Raw genomic sequence first — 25,270 nt, 5'->3', positions numbered from 1 at the left:
CTTATCCACTGATAAGTGAGTCAGGAGAGACCTTGTGTCTCGGCCAGTGTGATATTTGCAGCTCCTGGAAAAGTATCTGGCATATATCAGGTGTTCAGTTAATATGTATGGATGGAATGAATGAAAGGGTTCCTTAAGGATATCAGGTGTGAAACACCTGTATTTAATACATATGGAGTCACCAAGAGTCTTTAGAAGGCTGGTTGGATTTTGAGTGCAGCAGCTGGGATTCACCTAGTAAAGCTCTGCAAGGCCTAAGGTGTGAAGATAAATCATAACCCTCCTAGATGCTGAAAATCAATTTCACACCTCATTCGTTATCATGAGCAGGATGTGTGCAAAAGTCCCCTCACCATGGTAATATGTCAGCTGGCAAAAATAAAAATTGCCTGAAGATCAGAAAAGGGAACACTTATAGTCCATGGTGCTTAATCAGCTCCCCAGACACTGATGGATTTCAGGGGATATTTACATTTGAATCACGGCATCCAGAATGTCTCAAGAACTCTGTGTATGGGTAGGACAGCAGCAATTTCAAAAGTCATTTCTCATGAGCTGTAGTTAGAAACTAAGTCTTTGTAGAAGTTCCCTTAAGGAAAAGAACAGAACTGGGGATAACGTATTACCTAGAACAATGAAAGTGCGCATCTGCCAAAATCCTCACTGTGTCCACTGCAGATGTCACTAATCCATCCATCCATTTTTCCTGGTAGGCCTTGGGGCAGCCCCATTGCTTAATCCAAGACTCTGAGAAACCACTACTGGTTCAACCACACTGACAATGAATTTATGGATCTTCACTGGTCTAGCATTTTTCGTCAACTATTACTTCTTTGGAAAGATTATATTGGTAGGTAATCGGAGAAGGAAAAAAGCAAATGAAATACCATGGATTTGGAAAGGGTCTCAAATTAGATCTGCTGATATTTTCCCTTTCTTCTGGGTAGAATAATATTCAAAGTCATGGACCAAAGATGATTTCCTCTGTGGTAGTGTTTTGCCACCAGAAATTGTGGGGCCGTATGCGTCAGAATCACCTCGACGGATGGTGTCAGTACTTGAGCATCATTCGAGACCTACTGAATCAGAACCTCTGAGTTTGCAGCTGAGGATGCTGCACGGGGACAAGCATCACAGAGTACCCTATCACTCTGAAGCTAAGGAACTATTGCTTTATGGAGACTCAAGTCTAGTGCCAGCTCTGCCATGCACTTGCTCGAGAACTTGGGGACATCCCCCACCTGTCTCAGTCCTCCTGTTTTAAGGAGAAATAATGGGCTAACATCTGTGCCAACTGTCTACCCCCTAGGGCAGTCAAGAGGCTCACTTGAGATTATAGGCATCAAGAATGCTTTGCAAAGAAATAAGTCCTGCAAACCTGTTGTACATACTTGTGGGGGCGGGATTGGGTGATTTTTGGAAAGTCTACTATAACTTGATAAGTTCTGATCTATTAAAAATCAGAATTACATATGAGAGAAGCAAAATAACTCTGTCAGAGAACAGAGCAGGAGTTGTCAACCATGGTTACAGGTTAGAACCAGCTGGGGAGACGTGAAAACTGCTTGCCGTAGATTTCCATCCATGAGTGTGTTAAGAGAGCATCCAGGGGTAGGGCCTGTGCTCTGGCTGCTCTTGCTGGAGCTTGTTTGAGTTTCTGTCCTTCTGGAGGAATGGGTGACCTGTTTGTCCTTCAGGCCTAGTCTGCCGCAGTCTGGCTGGGCACGATTCAGGAGCCACTTGTCAAAAGAAAGGAACTTTATTTTTAGAACCACACACGCCAAACAAAACAGCTCCTCAGGAAAAACCCTCAGAGCCCAACTGCCACCATCGGCTTCCCACAAGCCTCTCTCACAACCACAAGCCTCTCCACCTCCCCCAATCCTCCTGCTCTTGAGGCCCATTCTCTGGGTCGCGTGGGCGGAGCCAAAAAAGTCCCCCAATGAGCAGCTCCGTGGTCTGAAAGGGCAGGGAAACAGCCCAATGAGCATCACCGCAGAGGAGCCAATCAGCTAGATGTTGCTGGGGCCACTGTGAGCCAATCATCAGCCGGCAGCTGGAAGTTTGCTGGGGCCCCTTCGGCTGTGGCTGTCAACACTACTAGTCCACATTCCAATATTTTCTCAACACATTTCTTTTAATGTACATTTCTTTTCAAGTTACATGGGGTCATGTCTGTTGCTGGCAGCCAGAAAATATTAACTGATGTCTTCTCATTAGCAGGTTAACTCCAGGAAGCTAGGAAACTGTGGCTCTATTATTTACTTTTGGATCCTGAGTAAATAACAATTCATAGAACAGAATAGACATGAAACATTTGGTTAAGAACTGAATTGAGGGCTGCCCGAGTACTGATCCTAAGTGGAACAGATTAGATCTTGGTTTCCTAGAAGCAAAGAGATAATGGGCATTAAGTTCTTGGCTTTTACATGTGGGCACTTGAATGATTCTAGTGGGTGTTTTTGAATGGTAGTTAGGAGTCCCATGAATTTACAGTAGAAGTCATTCTTCTGTATGGCTGAATAAAACACGGTAGGGTTTTATTCGCCATACAGAAGCCATTCACTACATTTTCTTTGTCTAATCATCCTTTGATGGACAGCTAGGCTAGTTCAACTGTTTGGCTGTTTGAATTGTGATGCTGTAGAATGGGTATGCGTGTATTGCTGTAGTATGACGACTTTGTCATTTGCAGGAAGATGGATGGAACTTGAAAACATTGTTGGGTGAAATAAGTCAAACTCAGCAAGTCAAGGGTCATATGTTTTCTCTCATGTGGAAGCTAGAAGGGAAAAAGGAAGAGATACATATGTGGGGATCTCATGAAAACTGAAGGGAGATCAGTAGAGTAGAGGAAAGGAACAGTGGGAAGGAGGGAGAAAAAAGGAAAATTCTGGGGAATGATATTGGCAAAATTATGTTGTTGTATTGTGTGTATGTATGAATATCTAACAGTGAATCCTACCATTATGGTAATTCAACAATTAAAAACGATAGAAATAAATCCCTTAGTTTTAAAGAAAAGATGAACAAGAGAAAGTTGTATTGGAACACAGCCATATTCACTCACTATGTATTTGTAATTGTTTTTGAAATAGAAGTACAGATTCTCCTTGACTTATGATGGGGTTAAATCCTGATAAAGCCATCACAAGTTGAAAATATAAATAAAAAAATTGTTTGAATAAGCCTAGCCCACTGAACATCATAATTTAGCAACACAGCATACTGTACAGGGTCATTGCTCTCATAACCGCTGGCTGACTGGGGGCTATGGCTTCCTGTGAGTATTGTAGGGCATATTGCTAGCCTGGGAAGAGATCAAAGTCCACTTTCAGGATAGAGTCAACATATGCATAGGTGTAAGGTGTCCCCTCTCCTTCCAGATCACTGAGGAGACTGGCCTATATGGTAGGGTTGATGATGGTGTCTCTTGGTGTATGCTCTTGGGATCAGCTTCCAGCATGGCTGTGATCTTGTGGGAGCTTCTGAAGTACAACCCCAGACAGTCTGAATCAGAAACTCTGGTGTTGTTTTAACGTCCTTCAAGATGATGGATACTTGTTAAAGTTTGAGAACTGCTGTCCATGACAATGAGCTCTCTTGCCCTTTAACTTCTGGTTGAGTTCTGTCAATGCAGAATGTCAGTCAGGGATGGGAGGGAAGGAAGAGGAGAGCAAGGTCAAGTATTTATCTGCTGTCCTCCACCTTCTGGGGTTATTTCCTCAACTGATTGTCTCAGCTCCTGTGAGGTGGTCCTCCCTTCTGTGTTTTGGGTACCAGGAACCACAACTGTTCCCTCCTCTCGCCCTAGGAGTGGTTAGAGGACCCTCCATTGCCAGACTTGGGTTTTATGCCATCTGCTGAAGTTTCCTGATAGCCTCCCCGTACTTCTGCAAATGGTCCCTTTATTAAATGCTTTTCAGATTACACTAATGTGAAGTTGCTTCTTGCTGGGATCTTGACCAACACAACATATGCAATGGCAAGGCAAAAGTGTCATGTTACCAAGATGGAAAGAGATGTGGTCAAGGTTTTGAAAGCCCAAAGGACAAGAAATTTTCCAATTTCTCTGGAAAATTTTTGGGTATAATATGCTCACAGAAGATGAGATGATTGACCTTGGTTAATCTCTTAAAGGTAGGCAATATTCACTTCAATAGTGGAAAGCTTTCCCTGCTCGGGGAGTGATATACAGAAGATCGTAAAGGTGGGAAACATATTTGACTTTCTAGGCAATAGCGAGTGGTTGAATTTGCCTGATGTGTAAAGTCGGGTTTGAGAACCATTGCCGTAGCAGTAAGAGGCTATTGAAACCTGAGAAGGAGAGAGATGTCTCTGCTATCATAAAAGAGATAAAGAATGAGCCAGAAAAATCCAGAGGTTATTGAGTAGGAGCACGGCTTTGCTATTAGAGGGACTTAGGTTAACACCCAGCTTTGCCTCACACTACCTGGGGAGCCATTTGTAGGTAACCTGATGCCATTGAGTCAGGGCATCTGTAAAATCTAAGTGGGGATACCTTGTATAGAGCAAGAAGATTTGATTTATACCTAGAAGATTAGTATGGGACCTCAGTGCTGTAAATACTCAAGAAATGGTAATAGCTGCTGTGATTGCTCTCATTCCTCTCAACTCTGAGAACTTGGTGCCTGATGGTTTCTGTCTCCTCTTTAACTTGTGCTGAAATTGAGTTGCCACTGTGAGGATTTGGGAGGCAGGACCTTCAAGAGGTGGTTAGATAGGGGTCTCCGCCTTTACAAACGAACTTGCTGGTACTGTGGGAGTGGGCTCCTTATTGGAGTGGGCTTTTGATACAAAGGGCGAGTTTAGCCCCGTGTCCTCTTTCTGTCTTGCTGCTGCTTGCTTGCCCTGTCAAGATGATGCTTTCATGGAGTCTCTTGCCAAACGCTGGTGCTGTGCTCCTGGAATCCCCAGCTTCTGGAACTGACAGCCAAATAACTCCTATTGTCTGTAATTTACTCAGTGGCATCCTGTAATAGTATCAGAAAATGGTATAAGTCTGTTTTCAGTGTTAGAGCCCGGACAGGGCCACTGTGTCCCTTTCTAATTGGTAGACGGTGATTTAGCATTGCTGCCCTGTTTCCTCTCCTTTCTCTGAAGGGCTCCTCTCTGGGCAAGCTACTTGCCCTAAGAGATGCAGGATCCATGGAGTTCTCAATTAGGGTGTCAATCCAGAAGTCTCTTGCACAGTTATGCTTTCAAGTGCAGGGGAGAGGGACAAAAATCCATTGCATGCAAAGACATTGGCATCTCCTTGGTGTTTATTGGCAAGTGGTTTCATTTGCTGAATGAGGTATTTTTGCTCATTTTTAAAGTGAGCAATTCTCAACCAGGATGCAGTGGTGTGAGGCGGATGAATAAATGAATCCAGACGAGGCGGCAGCTTGTGCCCCTAATACTCCCCAAGGTGTAGGACGGATGGGAATTTGATCCTTCTCCAAAGTAGATACACTCCTCAGAGTATGTGAGGGATGGGAGGGAAGGAAGAGGAGAAAGGGAGCAAGGTCAAGTATTTATCTGCTCTCCCCCACCCTCTGGGGTTATTTCCTCAACTGATTGTCTCAGCTCCTGTGAGGTGGTCCTCCCAGGGAGTCTGTGTTTTGGGTTCACAGAAGACTTTGTGTTTATATCTTAGTGGGTTTCTGTCTGTGTTCTCTCTCAAATTATATTCTAGTGGGATTTCAGGTGAAAGTGAACATAAACGAAATGTCAATCCACTATTTCAACTGCAAGTTGATGGATATTCTTATCTTTTTTGTTTCGGAAGATAACTGCCATTTTTGGCTGTTTGGTTTTGTAGGCTTCCATTAAACAGCAGTTTGAGTTCATCTTGGAAGACCTAAGGAGATTTCTCTTGGGGTTCAGAGTTTGCCTTTAGAGAGTTTTAACCAAACGTGTTGACGCCTTCCTTATTATCAAAGCTTATTTGGGTGAGCAATGTAGCCCTTAAGTAAGAAAGGGCAGCAGGTCCTACATCTTTTTGAGACATAACATTCATATATATTTATGGGGTACAAATGGTACATAATAAATTCAAGGTACTATGTATTTCTATCTCATCAAATATTAATCATTTTTATATTATAAATTTTATACTTTTTTTAGTCATTTTGGAATATATTGTAGGTCTTTCAAAACAACAGTTACCCTCTGTACTATAGAATAAATCAGAAATAATTCCTGCTGTGTTTGGTACTCCTTATTAAACTTCTTTCTGTACTCTTTATTAAACTTCTTTCTGTACCCCATATTCTTGCCAATCCTGAGTTTATAGTCATCACTATTCCATTCTGTCTTTGTATGAAATTGAGTTATTCGTTTCCACCAATGAGAGGATATGTACAATTTGTCTTTCTGTGCCTGGCTTATTTCACTTGACATCATGACCTTCAGTTCATCTATGTTGTTGCAGACAACAGGATTTCATTTTCAGGGCCAAATAATATTCCATTATGTGAATATCTTACACTCTGTTTAACATCCATTCATCTTCTGATGGGCATCTGGGTTGATTCCATATTTTAGTTATGATGACTAGAGCTACAATAAACAAGGGTGTGTCTTTTTGGTATAATGATTTCATCTTTGGATATATACCCAGTAGTGGAATTGCTGGATCATGTGATCACTCTATTTTTAGTGTCTTTTGAAATCTTCATCTTTGTTTTCTGTAATGGTGTTGATTTACATTTCCACCAACAGTATATACGCAGAGTTCCCCTTTCTCTGAATCCTCACCAGCATTTATTACTTTTTTTCTTTTTGATGGTAACCATTCTCACAGGGTTAGAAAGGGGAACTCTGTGTATATACTGTTGGTGGAAATGTAATGATATTTCCTTGAGGTTTTCATTAGCATTCCCCTGATGATTAGTGAGTATATTCAGATATTTGTTGGCCATTTCTATGCCTTCTTTTGAAAAGTATCTAGCTATTTAGCCTATCTTTAAATTGGGTTATTTAGCTTTTTGGTGATCAGCTTTTCAAATTCCTTATATATTCTGGATATCAACTTCTTGTCAGATGAATGTTTTGCGAATATTTTCACTACATTCTATACATTGTCTATTAATTCTGATTATTTCCTGTGCTGTGTAGAAGCTTCTTAGCTTGACATAATCTCATTTGCCTATTTTTACAGTTTTGCCTATGTCTTTAGTAGAGGCTGTGAGTTTTTAGATAGGACCCAATGTCTTGAGGTTCCCCCAACCTGTATTTTCTTGTAGTCAGTTTCATAGTTTCAGGTTTAACACACAGGTCTTTGGTCCACTTTGAGCTGAATTTTGTGTGCAGTGAGAGGCGGGATCTAGTTTCGTTCTTCTGCATATGCACAGCCAATCTTGCCAGCACCATTTATGGAAGAGACTGCCTTTCCTCCACTCTGTTCAGTTGGTTCTTGAATGTGGATTAATTTCTGGGTTCTCAACTTTGTTATGTTGGTCTGTGTGTCTGCTTTTCTTGCTGGCACCATGCTGTTTTGGTTGTGTACATTTGTAGTATGTTTTGAAGTCAGACATTGTGACGTCTCTAACATTGTGCTCAGGATCACGTTGGCTATTCTAGGTCTTTTGTGGTTCTACATCAATTTTAGTTGTTTTTTTTTTCCTATTTCTGTGAAGAAAGTCACTGATATTTCAATAGAAATTAAATAGAATCTGTAGGTCACTTTGGGTTAGTATGGTTATTTTAGCAATATTGATTCTTCTGACCCATGAATGTGGGTTTCATTTTTTTTTTTTTGGTGTCCTCTAATTTCTTTCAATGATGTTTTATATTTTTTATTGTGGAGATCATTCACTGCTTTGGTAAAATTTACTCAACTTTTTATTTTTATTTTTTATCTATCATGAATGTGATTGTTAAACTTTTTTTGCAGCAAATTCATTATTGGTATATTTTAAAATGCTATTTTTTTATGCTTTGTATCCTGAAGTTTTATTGAATTTACTTACAAGTTCCAATAGTTTTTTGATGGAGTATTTAGGTTTTCCTATGTATAAATCATGCCATCTTAAAAAATGGATAATTTCTTCCTTTCTAATTTGGATGCCCTTTATTTCTTTTTCTTGCTTAATTATTTTGTTAGGATTTCCAGTACTAGATTAAATTAAGAATGCTGAAAGTGGACATCCTTGTCTGTTCCCAGTCTTGGAAGAAACACTACATGCTTTTCCCTCATTCAGTATGATGTTGGCTGTGGGTTTTTCATATATACCTTTAGTATTTTGAGATAGGTTCATTCTCTGTAGAGTTTAAGAGTTTTTAAACATGAGGTGATTTTGAATCTTATGATTTTTCTGCATCTGTTGAAATGATCACATGGTTTTTGTCCTTCATTCTGTTAATGTGTTGTGTTTATTGATTCATACATGTTGAACCATCCTTGTATCCCTGGAATGACTCCCACTTGATCTTGGTATATGATCCTTTTTGATGTGTGTTGACTTGGTTTGGTTTGCTAGTATCTTTTTTCTGGCTAGTATCTTATTGAGAAATTTTTTATCTGTGTTCATTAGGAATATGGGCCTATATATATTTTTTGTTGCATCTTTATTTGGTTTTGGTAATAAGGTAAAGATGTCTTTGTGAAAGAGTTTAGCAGAGTTCCCTCCAATTTAATTTTTTTGAAATAGTTTGAAAATTGGAATTACTATTTATTTATTTGTTTATTTTTAGTTGGACATAATACCCTTTATTTATTTTTATGTGGTGCTGAGGATCGCATCCAGGGCCTTGCATGTGCTAGGCGAGCGTTCTACCACTGAGCCACAACCCCAGCCCCATGGAATTACTATTTCTTTAAATGTTTTGTCCTGGACATTTTTTTTAAAAGATAAATTTTAATTACTGCTTTAAACTCATTACTCATTATTCACTTGTTTAGATTTTCTGTTTTTTTCTTTAATTTTGATAGGTTGTAGGTGTTAGAAAAGGCAGTAATTTCTTCTAGGTTTTCCAGTTTTCTAGCATATAATTGCTCATAGTAGTTTCTTATGATCCTTTGTTATATTGTCTAATCTCTAATTTTTTCCATTTATAATTGTACTTACTTGGGTCATCTTTTTTTTTTCTTGGTTAGGCTAGTTAAAGTTCGGTCAATTTTGCTTATCCTTTCCAAAAACAATCGACCATTAAACTTTAGTATTTTTTTTTCAGTTTTGTTTATTTCTCATCTTTATTATTTTCTTCTGTTAATTTTGGGTTTAATTCTTTCCTATGTCTTTTAAATCTTTTGATGTATGCATTTATTGTTATAACATCACTTTTTAGGACTACTTTTGCTGTTTCCCACAGATTTTGATAGCTTCTTTTGCCATCTATATTTTCCTTCTAGAAATTTTTTGGATTTCTTTTAATTACTATTGGTATCTTATTGAGAAATAAGTCATTTAAGAGCATGTTATTTAATTTCCATATATTGGTCATTTAAGAGCATGTTATTTAATTTCCATATATTGATTTACTTTGCATTTTCCTTCCTGGTTTACAGTTTTATTCCAACGTGGTCTGAGAAGATACATGAATATGATTTCAGTTCCTTTTTTTTTTTGAGACCCCATTCTTTGCCTGACATATGATTTACCCTGGACAACATTTTATGTGCTGAATAGAAGGAAGCATACTCTGCTACTGCTGGATGGAATGTCCTGTAAATGTTAAGTTCATTTGCTTGATATTGTGGTTCAACTCAAATGTTTATTTGCTGATGTATTTTTTTTTTGTCTCAATCTGTCCACTGAGAAAGATGGGATGTCAAAGTCCTCAATTATTTTTGTATTATTATCTCCATTTCTTTATTTACTTTTTTGTTGTTATTGCATTGCTGGTGATTGAACCCCAGGCTTTGAATGCTAAGCTGTACCACTGGGCTACACCTCAGCCTCTCTCTCTCTCTCCATTCAGATCTAATAATACTTGCTTTATCTGAGTGGTCCAATATTGGGTTTATGTATGTGTGAGCTCTTCTCTCTCTCTCTCTGTATTTAAAATTGTTACATATTCTTCTGAATTGATCCTTTAATCAGTTTATAAATGATCTTCTTTGTCTCTTTTACAGTTCTGATTTAATGTGCTTTATCTGAATATGGCTGCTATCAGTTGCTTTTGGTTTCCATTTATGATACATCTTTTTCCTACTCTTCACTTTTCTTGCTGGGTCTTTACTACAAAGTGAGTTTTTATAGGCAGCATATAGTAGTAGTTGTTGTTGTTTGTTGTTTTTTAATCCAGTCAGTCTATCTTTTGACTGGTGCATTTAATCTATTTATATTCAAGGTTATTATTGATAGTTATGAACTTTCTCCGGTCATTTTGTTAAATGTATTCTGGTGGTTTTGTATACAATGTTTGATTCTTTCTTCTACTTATTGTTTTATGATTTGCTAATATTCTGCCAAGCTAGAAATAATTTCTCTTTCCTACATCTGTTCTTCTAATGAGTTTCCCGTTCTTCTAACGAGTTTCCTACGTTCAAATGTTTTTAGAATGGTAGTTGTCATGCTTTCATCCACAGTGTAGGACTCTGTTAAGTATTTCTTGTAGGGCTGGTCTGGTGGCAGTGAATTCCTTTAGTTTTTGCTTGTCTGGGAAAGACTTTTTCTGCTTTCATTTTTAAAGGATATTTTTGCTGGTTTTAGAATTTTTGGGTTAACAGTTTTTCCTTCAGGACTTACAATATATCATCCCTTTCTCTTTAAGATTTTTTTTTTCCTGAGAAATATGCTATAAATCTAATGGGTATTTCCTTAATTGGATTTGGCATTTTCCCCTTGCTCTTCTAAAATTCTATCTTTGTCATTTACTTCTGACTTCTTGGTTTTAATGTTTTGGTGAGGTCTATACTAGTTGAATGTAGTTGGAAGCTTTTTGTATTTGGATGTTCATATTTCTGAAAATTTGAGAATATTTTGGCTATTTTATAAAGTATTCTATACTTTTCACTTTTCACTTTCTGGAATTCTCATAATGCAAATATTTATCATAACAATTTCTTCCATAAGCCTCAGGCTTTCTTCACTCTTTAAATTATCTGTTTTTTTTTTTTTTTTTTGAATGGGATAATTCAAAAGACTCTTCTGAAGCCCAGAAATTCTTTTGTTTGTTCTACTCTGTTGTGAAAGCTCTTTATTTTTTATTTTATTGGTTGAGATTTTTGTCTCCAAGATTTCTAATGGGTTGTTTTTAATGATTTATATTTTTAATTCATGTCAAGATTGCTTTTTACCACTTTATAATGTTTATCTGTTTTCCCTTACATGTCACTGAGTTTCCTTAAGATCATTAATTTAAATTCTTCTCTAGGTATTTCATAGATTTCCTTCAAGTTGAAATCTATTTCTGGAGACTTATTTTTCTATTAGTGGTGTCTTGTTTCTTTTTGGGGATTTTGTGTCCCTACATTGATATCCACACTTCTCTGGTGTGATTGTCACCTCTTTCAATTGTATGAAGTAGCTTTTGTAGGAAAATATTTTTATCCTTTAGTTGGAATCTAGGATGTCAGTTTGGAGTGTGCTTTGGGTTTGGTTATGAGGAGGCTCAAAAGCATTTCGTTTCTGTGTAGTTTATTCATCTTTTATTGGTGTTGACAGTGACTAGTGTCTCAATAGTCTAGACTGCAGCAGTTCATGAAGGTAGTTGTGTGACTTTACAGTGGATGTAGACTTCTAGAGGTCCCCTTAGGTTCCACAGAGTACAAAGCTATGACACTGGGGTATGTGGCAGCAGCTTCCACGGTTTTGGTGGTTCAGGATGTAGACAGGACTGTTGCCAAATCCCCCCATGCAAGCACTGTGCTGAGAGACCCTCCCCCAAACTCTCAGAATAAATATGGAAGAAACCTGGGCTTGTGGCTCTAGCAGTTACAGTTGTGGAGCTACAGGATGGAAAATGGGTCATTTGCAAGGTCCTGTGGAGCGAATGCAGGTGATACTGGGGTCTGTGACATTAAAAGTTTGTAGGCTTGAGGCTTCAGAATACAAAGGACACCGTCCCTAAGTTCCATGGGATGATTGCACTTGGTGCTGGGACTTGTAGCACTGTTAACTGATTTTTGTGGAGTTGTGGAACCCAGATGTTACCTTCTCCAGGTCCCAAGAACAAACATAAGTGGCATCAGGACTTTGTCACTAGCAGCCGTGACATGAAGTCTCTGGGATAAGGAGAATTTTCCTAGGCCCCATTAACATATGTGCAGATTAGGTTTGGGCTTGTGGCACTGGTATCCATTGTCCTAAATGTGCAAGACACAGGGGAGAATGTCCGGAGATTCTGCAATTTGAGTACAAATAGTTCCAGGGTTTGGAGCCTTGGTATCTGTGGTCCTGGAACTAAAGGATATAGGTTATGCAAGGCCAGCTTTGATAGGGACAAGCCTGGTGCGTTGGTAGCCACACTTTTGGAGCTTCAGGACATGGGCGTGTCCTGCCCCTTGTTTCTAGGACAAGCTTGTGGATCATGCTGAAGCTGTTTGCACCAGCAGGTTCAGTCTCAAGGCTGGAACCTGGGAAGGAGGCATTTTCTGGTTCCTAGTAGTTGGGAGTTGTGGAACTCAACAGTGGCTGGGATAGGGGCCACTGGTAGCCTTGTTCCTGGAGGTATAGAACACAGAGCTTTCCCAGCTCCCGATGAACAGGTAAAAGTTTGAAACAGTAGCTACTGTCCCAAGGTTGTAGGCTGGGAGGAGGAGATCTTCCCTAATTCCTTCCAGGGCAAGAGTGGGTGGGACTTGACTTGTGGCTACAGAAGCTATTGGTCCTGAAGCTATAGGATGCTGAGGGGGCTGTCTGCTGCCCAGTGAAGGACCCATAAGCCAAGGCCTCTGCTGGTTTCAGGGGGCTAGCTGTCAGCTCCTGTGACAAGATGGCACTTAGCAGTGGCTATTGTAGCTTGGACTCTGGGGGTTGGGGAAATGTCAAAGTGGGCTCCTTCTTTGGAGCAGAGCAGTTCCTCTTAGATAACTGCTTAGATAAATCCAGCTGGCTTCCCCAACTGGATTTAAAGTCTCTGAGAACTGTGGAATTCTCTTGCAGTTAGGACTGGCAGTCTGCGCTCTCATTGGAGTTTCTGGCTCTTTGTCACTTATATTTTCCTGGCAGTTTTAGTGCCCCCACTGACACTTGGGGAGCCAGGGTTGAAACTGCAAATTGTTCTTTTCCCTAGGTAGTCTTCCCAACTCTCCATGCTACTCAGGGTTTCCATCACTTCCTTGCTTATTTCCAAAGTGTTCTCTGTCATTCTTCTTGAAATAGATTTTCTGTTGTTGCCCTTGTTCTTCAAAATCGTGCACCAGATGTCTCCTTAGCCATTTTGGCTGTACTTCTCCAGGAGATCTTACCAAACTGCATCCATCAACCTAGACCAAGAGCCTTCCATCTGGCCCAGAAAATTGCCCGTCTATTATTTCTGAACTACACTGGTGATTACATAAAGCCTATACACCCTGCAATGCCCCGTTTCACAGGTCCTCCCTGCACTCTGTCTATCCATGGTCATTAGTATATCTCTGCGTATTTTCCCTGCTTTGCTGAGATTCCATGTTTATCTGTTTGTTCTGCCTTCCTTTCTTAAATTTTTTTAAAAATTTATTTTACAGTAGAGTGCATATTGACATATAACACACAAAGGGAGCACAACTTCTCATTCCTCTGGGCTGTACATGGTTCAGAATCAATCCACTAGTGTAATCATACATGTATATAGGGTAATAATGCCTATCTTTTTCTACTGCCTTGCTTTCATATCACTTTAGCCACTCAAGATGTACTCCAACAGCTGCTTTGATATTGACATGGTAGCTTTCCTGGGGACAGGGCCTGGGGTAGGAGCCACAGAAGGAGATGTGATTGTCATTGGAGGAAGCAAAACTGACCAAGGTTTCTGTCTACCAGTATACTCCTTTGAGTTGTTACTACCAAATCAACTTTAGAGCCATGGGGGATTTTAGAGAGTAGTTAATACCTTCCAACTTGCATCTTATAGATTAAAATGAAGAATTTTGTTTGCATAAAATCTTGGGGGGAAAACGTGGAATATGAAGGAGAGATAGGAGCTGCTCTGGGTAATTTGGGGGAGGGTCTTGACCCTGTCCACTCTGCTTGCATTTTCCCAGTGGTGTTGAGGAACAAGGTTTAAACACCACTGAACATCACTGGTCTTGTTAACTCTCATTTTGAAGATGAGCTGTCTCCCAGGAAAAAAAAAGTAGTATGCTCAAGTTCACATACTTGATTAGTTCAGAATTTGAATGGAGGCTTCTTTAAACCTCACCACTTCCTCCAGATTCACACAGAAGGGAGGGCGATGGAGACTTTGAAGTGAGCGTTCAAACAGCCGCTGCTTCCTATTAATCAGACTGCCCCTTTCTTCAAAGCCTCACAACACTCCAATACATCTATAGTCACGAATGAAAAATCATAAATAACACTTTTCTCTGAATGGGCCTCCTCCCTGCCCCAATATTTGTGTCCTGCTGTTTTTTTAATTTTAGTTTGGAAGTTGGAGACCTAGTGACAACTGCTATCAAGCAGGGCTCCTTTGCTGTTCAATAAATGCTAATAAACCATAATCTGCAATCCTAACAATCACTGCGCCTGGACCCAAACGCAAGGGCAAAGATTACTTGGGTCTGAATTGGATTTGAAAAGGCTGAAAGAGCAGGCTTTGAGTGCGCAGTGGAAATGCCAGTTGAATGTTAATTATAGCGTGGCACTGCTGCCTGCAGAAAGTGCAACGGCTCAGCCATGAGAGCCCAGAGCGAAGAGCAAACGCAGATGTGGGGCTTATGCATGTGGAATCCAAGCGTGTGGCTTCACACAGAGTCCAGGGCGCCTCAGGGTCGCTTTCTGCAGCTCTCCTGGTGTTTAGAGTGGTCTTTCTGGATTCTCTAATTTGCTCTCTTTATTTACTCTACACAATCATCAGGGTGACTCTGCTAGGAGCTATCTTGCAGGCAGGTTTTAATTAGTGGCTTGGGGATTCAGACAGTAGCAGGGAGGTAGATGGGGGTTCCAGAACCTCTTTGCCCCACTAATTATTTCCACATTCCGGGAATGGAATGCTCATGTCTCCAGTGATCTAGATTCATAATTGCAATAAGCCTCTCTTTCACAGTTGGTGTCTGTGTGTATACACGGAGTATTGGTAGCATGGAGGGGGCAGGTATAGAGATTTGTTTTATGGATGTACTGAGACATAGGCAAGAGATGATTTCCATATATCTCAACTGCTGGCAAACTTTTAAATTATGTACACTAAATAATCTCCTACAGATCTAACTGCCCGATAGATTGTGTGACTAATTGTTTCTTTCCACTTAAAACGGGAACCTCCTGGTAGGCTGAATGTTTTGGTGCAATTATGTCGGCTCCAGGCCAGAGTTGGGCCATTTTAGCCACCTGAGGAGTGTGCTAATTGTCCTGAAGTATGCTGCCTGGTGGGAGCCTCATTGCTGTAGTGGTTTTAATGGGAACTTCTAATTAAAAATAAGGAGAGAGTCAGGGCTGGGTGCGTTCCTCCTGCATTATGGGTTGGAGCAGAGCTCCTTTGCGCATGCTCCTGTGAGCAAACCCATAAGGAGCCAGCTGGGGCAGAAATCAATGTGCCTCTGGTTTGGTTTGTCTACTAGGCATGGCTCAGGCTGCCGGGGCACTCTTAGGTGCCAAACTTTCTCCCAGGCTCTGTGTCAGTATTTGGACTTGGTGTCTGTGGAGACGCTGGGAGGAAATGAGGCTCTAGAATGTAAGCAGCTGGAGGCGCAGCTGGAGGCACAGCTGAGGCACCAGGGGAGTTTGTGAGACCAGGACTATTCTGGAAATTCATGTGCCCTACCCTGCTGCTTCCCAAAGACCCTGCTGACCTGGTTGCTCATTATGATGAGCTGGGAGTCTGACCTGGGTTTGGAAGACTGGTTCTGCCTCTTATTAATGGTGCATCCTTAGATATACTGTGTGACTTTTTTTTTAAAGCCTCAGTTTGCTTACCTGCAAAATGGGGGGGAAATACAGATTGAAATATTAATAGTATACTGGTAGACAGAAACCTTGGTCAGTTTTGCTTCCTCCAATGACAATCACATCTCCTTCTGTGGCTCCTACCCCAGGCCCTGTCCCCAGGCCAATACCATAAGGAACATTAACAGAATAGGACCAAACTAATTTATTTATAACTCAGTCCAATGGCCCAAAGACAGAAAAGGTGGGCCTTCCGTCTGCAGGGTGGGTCTCAACCTGGTTCTGCTGGCTGATTACATGGAAGGAGGAAGGGAAACATGAGTGGGGGAGGGAGACATACACACAAGAGAGTCGGAGAGAGTGTGTGTTGAAGAGATTGTGCAGGAGATTTTTGGGCGGTGGGGGGAACGGGGAGAGAACATGTGTCTGGTTGTGGTTGGAACTTGTAGGATTTCTCTGGAACTTTGACCACTGAATCATCATGTGGTCATCGCCTCATGAGGAAAAGGGAGGGAGGAGGCCAAGACAGAGATCCCCTGGTATGGGGAAAGTCGGGGAAAATGTGTCTCTCTACTTCTGCTTCCTGAACGTGCAGACAGGATTAGCTGAGGAGATGTTCTGATGAGCTGGTTCACTGCCATCATTGGCCAAGGCCTGTGCTAGCGCTTGGAGGACCTAAAGCTGAATCATGCATGGCCTGTGGTGTCAGGCTCTGACATTATAGCAGGAGTGATTAAAAATCAAACATAGACCGAAGTAACTAGCTGTGAGTTCATATAGGCTTCCACGAGTGGTACACACAGTGGTTTGGGAGTTCAGGGACAGTTTGGGAGGTCTGCTTTGGAGATGTGCATTTGAGCAGGCACTCTAGGTGTAGAGGATGTGGCTGGAGAAAGACACAGAGGTTGAAAAGTATGAAATGTGTTTAGAATGGTCAGCTGTTCACAAGAGTTCCACGAACAAACATGGGCTCTGGGCCTGGTGAGGGAGGTCAAGGCCAAGTGATGGGTGAACACTTGGTTCAGAAGTTGGTGTAATTAGAGTACATGATGGTCACTTATTTTGGGAGTTTTTTTTTTTTTAAAACATCTTTCAGACTTAGTTCTTGCTACCTGATTACCTGCCCTGCCCCCCATTCTCATTTTCATTTGTGACTTAGCCAGTCAGTGGGGTAAAGAAGCCAGATGGAAAAACACACTAGCATTTGTTGGGGGGTGGGGAATAAGGGCGGGGGAGCATATTCTTTGGGTCCTATTGTACCAGGAGCAGCTGAGATATAGGCAGTCCCTTCCATGAGGTCTTCTGACCAAAGGAGACGTTGTCACCACCTGGGCCTGAAATCCTGCACTGAGAAATCCTAGGCCTACTTCTTTGGGACAAAGTACCCCCAAACCACCATTGAAATAGACGAGCTGTCAAGATGGGATCTCACATTGGGTCATGATGTTCATTAAGACCATGGCCTGGGTGATGTCCTCTGATTGTCTTGAGCCAATTGATGGATGGCAGGGTCTGGTGGGTGATAAAGATCCTGTTTGTAATTAGCTACTTGGGAAGGAGCTAATGGGCCCACATTGGTAGAAGCACCTAATGAGCAGCGCCCGGATGTTTCATTTCAACATGGCATTCATCTTCTTTCTCCTCTGGACATGAGGGTAGGCTCATGGGGTGATTGTGAATTGCAAAGGTGACTCAACTTCTGCCAAGTTCTCATCCTCTTTGGGCCTCCGTCTCTCCTTTGAAAGGAGGAGTCTTATGTAGCGGTCCAGCTAATGTTATATTGCCCAGAGCACTTGTATTCCCTGCTTGAAGAGGGAATTCTCAGTATCTAATCATCTGTAAGAGATGGAATGGAATACGTGTGCTTCTCTTCACGTATTTGGACACTCTCCGCATTTACTAAAAATGTGTATGTGTATATTTATTTTTGTGGGAAAAGGTGGGTCATTTTAAAGGCAAGTTGGGGGCTTAGCAGCAGCAGTTGGTGGAGCCTCAGAATTAATTTCTGCCTCTACAGGAAGAAGAATCCCAACAGCCATGGGATGACTGCTGGGTTATCTCTAGCTGAGAGGCAGTTGAAAAGCCCTCATGGAGGGTGTCAGAAGACCCAATTCCATTTTTAGCGTTGCCTCCAAATTGCTAGGTGACTGTGGTCACCTCTACTTATTTCTTATTTGAGTTTCATCATGTGCATGAAATGATGGTATTATACATATACAGGAATATCTTTTGCCTCACTTTGTGGGAACACAGGTAACCTGGATTTGGGATGGATCTTGACTCTGGAACAAAAAAATTTTCCATAAACTTCAATCAAGTATCTGGCCTGCCAGCCCGTCTGTGCTGTTCTGGAGTCTGAGGACAGGACAGGACAGGCTCAGGATCCTACCCTGTACCAGGTAGTATTTGTCCCTGAGGTGCCTGGGCTTCCCCCTTCCTCAGGCTGATCTGTGAAAGTCTGGCCCCTCTTATAGACTGAAAGGGTGGGGGAGAGAGGGATGGTTTGAATATGCACAGAGGAGGGACTTTGAGGCATTGACATACTGGAGACTTAGCTTAGTGCTTTATTTACATAGTGAGCACATATGTTTGTTGGGGGAGGGTGGACGTGTTGATGGAGACTGAGGGGGGATTAAAGCTCTTCACCCACTCCTTAGGGCTGTGGGAGGACTAGGCATGTTCCAGCCCTGGCTTTCCTCCCAACAGTTGGAAATGGTGATTTGTAGTTCCTACTCATCTACTCACCTGAAAAAGGCAATCTAGGGGCTCCTCAAAAGGCTTAGGGAACCCATTATCTTCCCAGGCAGGGTTGCCATCCTCCTCTCGCTCAGCTCCCTTAAGACCAGCCCCATTTATGATTTTCGTCAACAGCAGCAGTCACAGTATGGTTGAGAGCTGCCATATGCTGAGCCCTGGGAACACGGCAGGGAGCAACATCCCAGAGCGCTGCCCCGTGGGGTTTCCACTCTGTGAATATCTGTGTGTATGAGAAAGAGACTCAAGTAGCTGTGCAGGCGGAAAATCACAGGCCCTGAATGCGCCAGAGGTCTTTCCTAAACTGAAAATGGTCTCCCCCAATAGCTTCTAGAATCGTACAATGCTAGAACCAGTGTCCCCAGCTTGAGAGTTTGGGGAACCTGAGGTGAACTTCATTTTGGGGTCACAACCTGTGAAAGGATTTGTCTAGAATGACCATGGAAACTTCCAGAGGCCCTGGACTTGAAACTGACCTCTGGTTCCTTTTTCCTGTCTTCCATGCTCTACTTGCGGGGAGCACTCTCCAGTATGCTACCTCCTTTGTACCAGATGGCCTTTGGAGAAATGGCTCACGGACTCGGCCCCCATCTGATGGTGCCCAGGTTCTCATTGCAAGCATCCTGAAGTATGGGCTGGGCCCTCAAAAGGCCTGCCTGCCTGTGTCATGGCCTCAGCACATGGGCTCCCTTTATCACTGAATCCAGCCTGGGTCTCAGGCCCCCTTGGGGGTCTGTTCTTTGGTTTCCTGGGAGGATTTATTCCTATGTGACTGATTTATCCCCAGGAGCCCAAGTCAGTCAATCATGTGGGAGTTTCTGGCTGTGTGCCCAGCTCAATGGGTGGGGGATATTTTATGGCAGTGCAAGCTTGATTTCAGTTCTCCTTAGGTGCTGGTATCTTTCTTACTTACTGAAGCTTTTGCTGGGCAACAACCTGGCCAGACATGGGGTGATCTTCCCCAAGTCACATTGCCAGTGGTGACAAAGTTGGGATGGAACTCGGGCTCCCTAACCATTGCATCACCTTGCCTCTCTGGAGAATGTCACCGGGCCCTGCAGTCTTACCATGAGGTTGTACAACTCTGTGACTAAGGATGCAGCCTTGGTTTCAGAATCCTTGGGTTAGAGGACCTTCTCGCCACTTCTCGCCATTTGCTGTGTGTGACTCTGCCTCACTATCTTCCTTTGTTAATGGGGGTTAACATGGTTGATTGCAAATGGCCTCAGATTTTCTTACAGCTCTTCCTGTTGAAAGATGGACTGTATTTCCCCACACCCTGGAGATTGGGCTGACTTAAGAGAATATGGTGGAGAGTGATGGTGTGTGAGCTCTGAGCTCAGGTCTCAAGAGGCTTTGCAGCTTTTGTTTTCACTCTCAGAATGTCAATGTTATGTGACGAAGCCTGGATGGCCTCCTTCAAGATAAGAGACCAAGTGGAGGTGATCCCAGCTAAAGCCCCAGATAGAAGTGAGATCAGTGGACACCACATGGATCAGAGACAGGATGTCCTGGTAGAACCTAGCCTAAGTTGCCCACTCGGCATTGTGAGCACAGAGACAAGGCTGTATCAGTTTACCAAGGTTTTAGGTAGTTTGTTACATAGCAGAGGCTAACTGGACTAGGGGATAAAAACAGACCTTACTTGTGGGGCTGTTGTGAGGATTACATGATGGGGTGGCTTAGACCAGCAACCAGAGCACAGCAGCTAGTACCAACAATCATGTGGCACTTCCTCTTGCTGATTGGGTTCTAGCTACTCTGACCTCTTTTTATTAAATATACCATATTCTTTGCCTTTTCAGGACTTTGCACTTAATTCTCTGCAACAACATTTGCTTCCCCCCAATCCCATCCCCATGGTTGAGGTCTCCGCTGAGATTTCCTTTCATTCAGGTATAATATCCTATTTACTGACTTCCATCCTTTAGTGTTGTATGTATTTCTCACCAGACTGCAAATTCCTAGGAGATAGGAGCTGGGCTTGTCCTTGTTCTCTCGTTCCTCCTTGCTGACTATCTCAGTGCTGTGTACAGGGGCTCTCAACTGATACTTAAATGAATGAACTAACAAAAAGAGGTCCTCTAGTCAATTTGGGGTTGAGGTTGGGGCTGGGTTTCCAGGAGAGGAGTGGTCAGGTGAGTATCAAATTATTACAGGTCTTTTGGCTTCTGTCACTCTTTCATATTGGGTCAAAGGTATTCTTGATACTTTTAGTCTTGGGAAGGTTATGAACCTCTCTAACAAAATGAAATGAAACCCCTATCTTTCACCATGCACAAAACTCAACTCAAAGTGGATTAAAGACTTAGGAATATAACCAGAGACCCCCTAATAGAAGAAAAAGTAGGCCGTAATCTCCATCATGAGGGATTAGGCCCCAACTCCCTTAATAAGACTCCTGTAGTGCAAGAATTAAAACCAAGAATCAATAAATGGGATGGACTCAAACTAAAAAGTTTCTTCTTGGCAAAACAATCAATCTGTGAGGTAAAAAGGATGAAGTATTAAATAGGGGCTTAAGTTTATTAGATGAATGAGTGAATGTGAAGGATGATGAATAAAGCATACTTAGAACCAGTGATGATATATAACAGCTGGCAGGCAATTATGGAAAAACATGTTTATTTTTTCTTCTAAAAAGTGTATTTCCAGTTGATCAATGAAAGAAACATGTATAAAAATGTACTAAGTACAATCACCCTGGTGTTATATTACAGAGGAATTTGTTACAACCATTCCCTCTGAGTAAGATGGCACATGGGTTTGGTCACAGTTGGTTTACAAAGAGTGGCAAGAGGAGATGACCAGTTGTACCACTTGGTCCAATTTCCCAGGATGTAGAACTTTGTAAAAATGGGAAAGTCCTGGATAAATTTAGACAGTTGGTCATGCAAGGGAAATGGCAGCCACAGAGTACTGAGTACAGTATAGCATTTAGGTTGAGGTATTAGGCGTTCTTCAACTTTGCTGTCAGCCCTTTCTCCCTTATCTCTGAAGTAAAATCCACTGTACTATTACTGAGGGTGTTACTTCTTTCAAAGGATTTCCCCAGTGAATTTCAACTTGATCCTTATGCTAACCTGGGCTGTAGGACAGTTCTAACCCGATATGCAAGTGCAGTTTCCTGTTTCAAGGCTCCTGGATCCCAAAGAATATAGAGACAGAGCAAAGACTCAAACTTGGATTTCTGGAGGCCACTGAGCTATTCTCTTCTAGAGCATTCTACCTGGATCTTTCTGGCTACAACAGTAGGCAAGAAACATGGGAAGAGGAGGGGGGGCCCTAAGAGCCAGGTCTTGACTGATGTCCTCCCTTGGAACAATTCAAATCCTTTCTGCTCTGCCTGCTGTTGGTCTCCCCATAGCAATCTCCATGTTGGATACCCTTGAGCCCCCACCTGCTGGCCATGAAGCATCATGGTATGGTAGAGACAGAGAGATACAGTGATATTGGCTTCAGGATGATGCTCCAAATGGCTCAAGTCCAGGTTTTCCAAGAGGATGGTCGGCTCAGTCTGCCAATGGCAACTTGATTGTTTTGAGCTCTTTTGGGGCCTCTTTGCTAGGAGTTACTCAAGTGATAGGTCAACTCACGACTGATGGCTGTGATTCTCAGGTTCTAAGATTTGCCACACTTGTTACACCCACTAGTATACTTATCACCTAATCTGCAGTCTCTAGCTCAAGGTTGAGAGGGCTCCATAACCCACTCTGGCTTATCTTAAAAGACTGGGCATAGGTTACCACTACCAACAGTAGACATAGTTTTTCTTGAAAGCCCCGTTACAATTCTATATTTTTGGCATTTATGACCTCTAGGAATATAAAGTATAGCAAACCTTCCTTTTTTCTGTGAAGTGAGATTTCCCCTGACTTAGTTTAATTGAAGCAGTGTCATGCTGGTGGTGATATTTTTGGGAGAAGCTGAATGAGTGTGGGGCTTAATACTTAGCCCTATCCTTTAAGATGGTGTTTAGAATTGCTCTATCATATGGGTGTATTCTGGGTGCAGATGTGTTAGGATCGCTTGATCGTTGGATTTTTCATGTTCTAAGAGCTGAATGTAGATGATAAATTTTATTTTAAATAAATAAAATAAATAGTTTTTAAGTATAGGGTGCTATCTATATAGTCCTCTTGGACGATTTCCCAGGTGATGCCACCTGTGGTCCATTACTTTGAACAGGATCCTCTGGTGCACCCATTACCTTTAGCATGCGCACCCTTCCGTTTTACACTAGCTGTGACCCTACAGCCCTTGGAAGCATCTTTAGATTGTTTTTTCTTTGGTGTAGAGACAGAAAGCAGACTAATTATGAATGGAAGCAATGTTAACCTTGAGTTGGTCATCGAGATAAAGCCGTTGTATACAAAGGTCTCATCTGAGACTTCAACTCTTGGCACTGAGGAGTGAGGTGATGGTTTGACAAACCCAGTATGTTCCTGAGTTCTTGCCTGGGTTGGTATGCTTCTTGGAATCGTGGAAATGTGTGGCCCAGTTACATTTGGTTCTAGGTTTCAATTATTTAGAAGATCATAAGAATACCTGGGCTAAAAAAAAAAAAATTAGGAATTCAGTGCAATAGAAACATAGCCTCCTTATAAAACCCCTGTTTACAAGACATGCGGCTCAGCAGCAGAGGAAACTTAGAGGTGGACTGGCCTTTCAGTCCTTCTTAATAAACCTCCTTGGAACCAGCAGTTCCCTTAAGGAAGTCAAGTCTGGTGGGTAACAAAGAATAAGGCTGGCCAATTCTTCCCTCTATGAGGAAGGGTCAAGGGGTACTTGGGCCCGTGATCCAGTGGCCTCTTCTGAGTCTGCATGAATGTCTACAGCCCCTCATATGGTCAGTGAGCTCTGGGATCGACGATGGCTGCCTCTGGTCAAGGGCCGGGACACATCCGTTTGTTCCCTGGAGTAAGCTCTGGGAGCCTGTGTCCTATTTGGCCCTAGAAGATGCTCCCCAGATGAGAGTTGAGCTGAGAAGTCCCCTGAGCATGGGCCATCCCTCCCATGCTCTCTGCTGCTTCTCTGTCCTCGGAACACCCAGTCTTCCATGTGCTTCCGCTTGGGAGGACTAGAGCTCTTTGGGGTGCTGGTCCTGAAGTCCTGCTCTGGGACAGGTGGCACTGGACCATGAGTGGGCTGAGCTGCTACAGGAATAGTGGCAGGTCTTAGTTTGCTTCTCCAGTTCTGGATTTCCAGGTTTCTTTTTTCTGTGGGCAGTTGGTCAATTTTCTGAGCTTTTGAGATGGGAGTTTTCCCATAAGTTCCTTGTAGAGACAGGAAAAAGTATCTAATAGGAAACAAAAGAATAAATGTTTTCTGATTTTGTTGACTTCCTTATTTTCAGTATTGAAAGGGGTATTAGAATCTACCTTCCTACAAAGAGCCAGGTTTTTCTGGTTATCAAATCTAAGATTTGATAACTTCTGGTTATCAAATCTAAGCTTGGGTGCATGGGGGTTGAGGAGCACAACAGAGTAGCTGACATTTAGTATATACCAGGACTATTCCAAGGGCTTTGAATATTAGCTCATTCTCCCAATAATTCGTGTGCTTGGTATAGTCATGTGCCATGTAATGATGATTCAATCAATGATGGACAGCAGGTACTATGGTGGTCCTATAAGATTTGATCAGCTTAGGGATATAGCCAGCTTGGTTTAGGTAAGTATGCTCTATGATGTTTACACTACAATGAAACCATCAAAGGATGCACTTAGTCATGTGCTGCTTAATGACAGGGCTACATTCTTTCCCCCCCTTTTGTGAACAGATGAGGAAATTGGTATTGAGAGACCAAGTGATGTAACTGGAGCCATACAGTGGTCCACTCTGGTTAGAACCAAGCACTCTGAATCCAGAGTGTGTCCTACCTACCATGCACATTGTACACGAATCATTGGGAGAATTGGGAGAATCATCATTACATGGTGCATGACTATACCAAGCACACGAATTATGTTTTGGGGCCACTCTAATTTAGGCAAATGTAATTGATTGGTAATGCCAACAATTTGGAACTTAAGTCATTTTAAGATTCATCTTATTTTCTAGAATCTGTGTACCATGCTGAATGGAAAGCATCATTATTTGCCAGAGGGAAAACACTAAGGCCCCAAGTGATGAGTTGAGATTTGCAAGTTCTCTTGAGAAGTTGAGATCTGTTGACTAACCCAGGTTTCCTTTCCTCCTGTGGTGGACTGTGGAGTTCAGTGTCTCCATATGTAGCTAGAATTTTCTCCCTGTTCCAAATTTAGGGAAGGTATGAGGAGGGGAATAAACCTTAGGTGGTGTGTGGGAGCAAATACCAGCTTGTAACATGGGCTGCTCACATCCCCTCTTTCTTTTTTTAGAGAAAGAATCTGACACCCAATCCATCTGGCCCAGGGGACATCTAAAGTCTTTCCCAAAGGTGAATAATCATCTTTCTTGAAAAAAATTATTCAAGTCCTAAAAGCAGAGAGGGGCTCCCAGTCTTCCACTGATCTTCAAATTGCAGGGTGACCCCACGGTGGGTGAGGGCTTTTTGATGA

At 42.1% G+C, this 25,270-nt stretch overlaps 1 protein-coding gene across 3 annotated transcripts in view; it reads right to left on the bottom strand.

The window, feature by feature from the left end:
• Positions 1-23,570: 23,570 nt before the first annotated feature.
• Atp10b (ATPase phospholipid transporting 10B (putative)) overlaps positions 23,571-25,270 on the bottom strand; it is a 109,284-nt gene continuing 107,584 nt past the window's right edge. For all 3 annotated transcript variants that reach the window (XM_027938720.2, XM_071611815.1, XM_071611816.1), the window contains one exon: positions 23,571-24,027. In XM_027938720.2, the coding sequence (XP_027794521.2) occupies positions 23,571-24,027 (457 nt within the window). The remainder of the gene's footprint in view (positions 24,028-25,270) is intronic.

The sequence above is a fragment of the Marmota flaviventris genome, chromosome 5, assembly GCF_047511675.1.
Source record: "Marmota flaviventris isolate mMarFla1 chromosome 5, mMarFla1.hap1, whole genome shotgun sequence".
NCBI lineage: Eukaryota > Metazoa > Chordata > Mammalia > Rodentia > Sciuridae > Marmota > Marmota flaviventris.
This window is presented reverse-complemented; position numbering and strand designations above follow the sequence as displayed.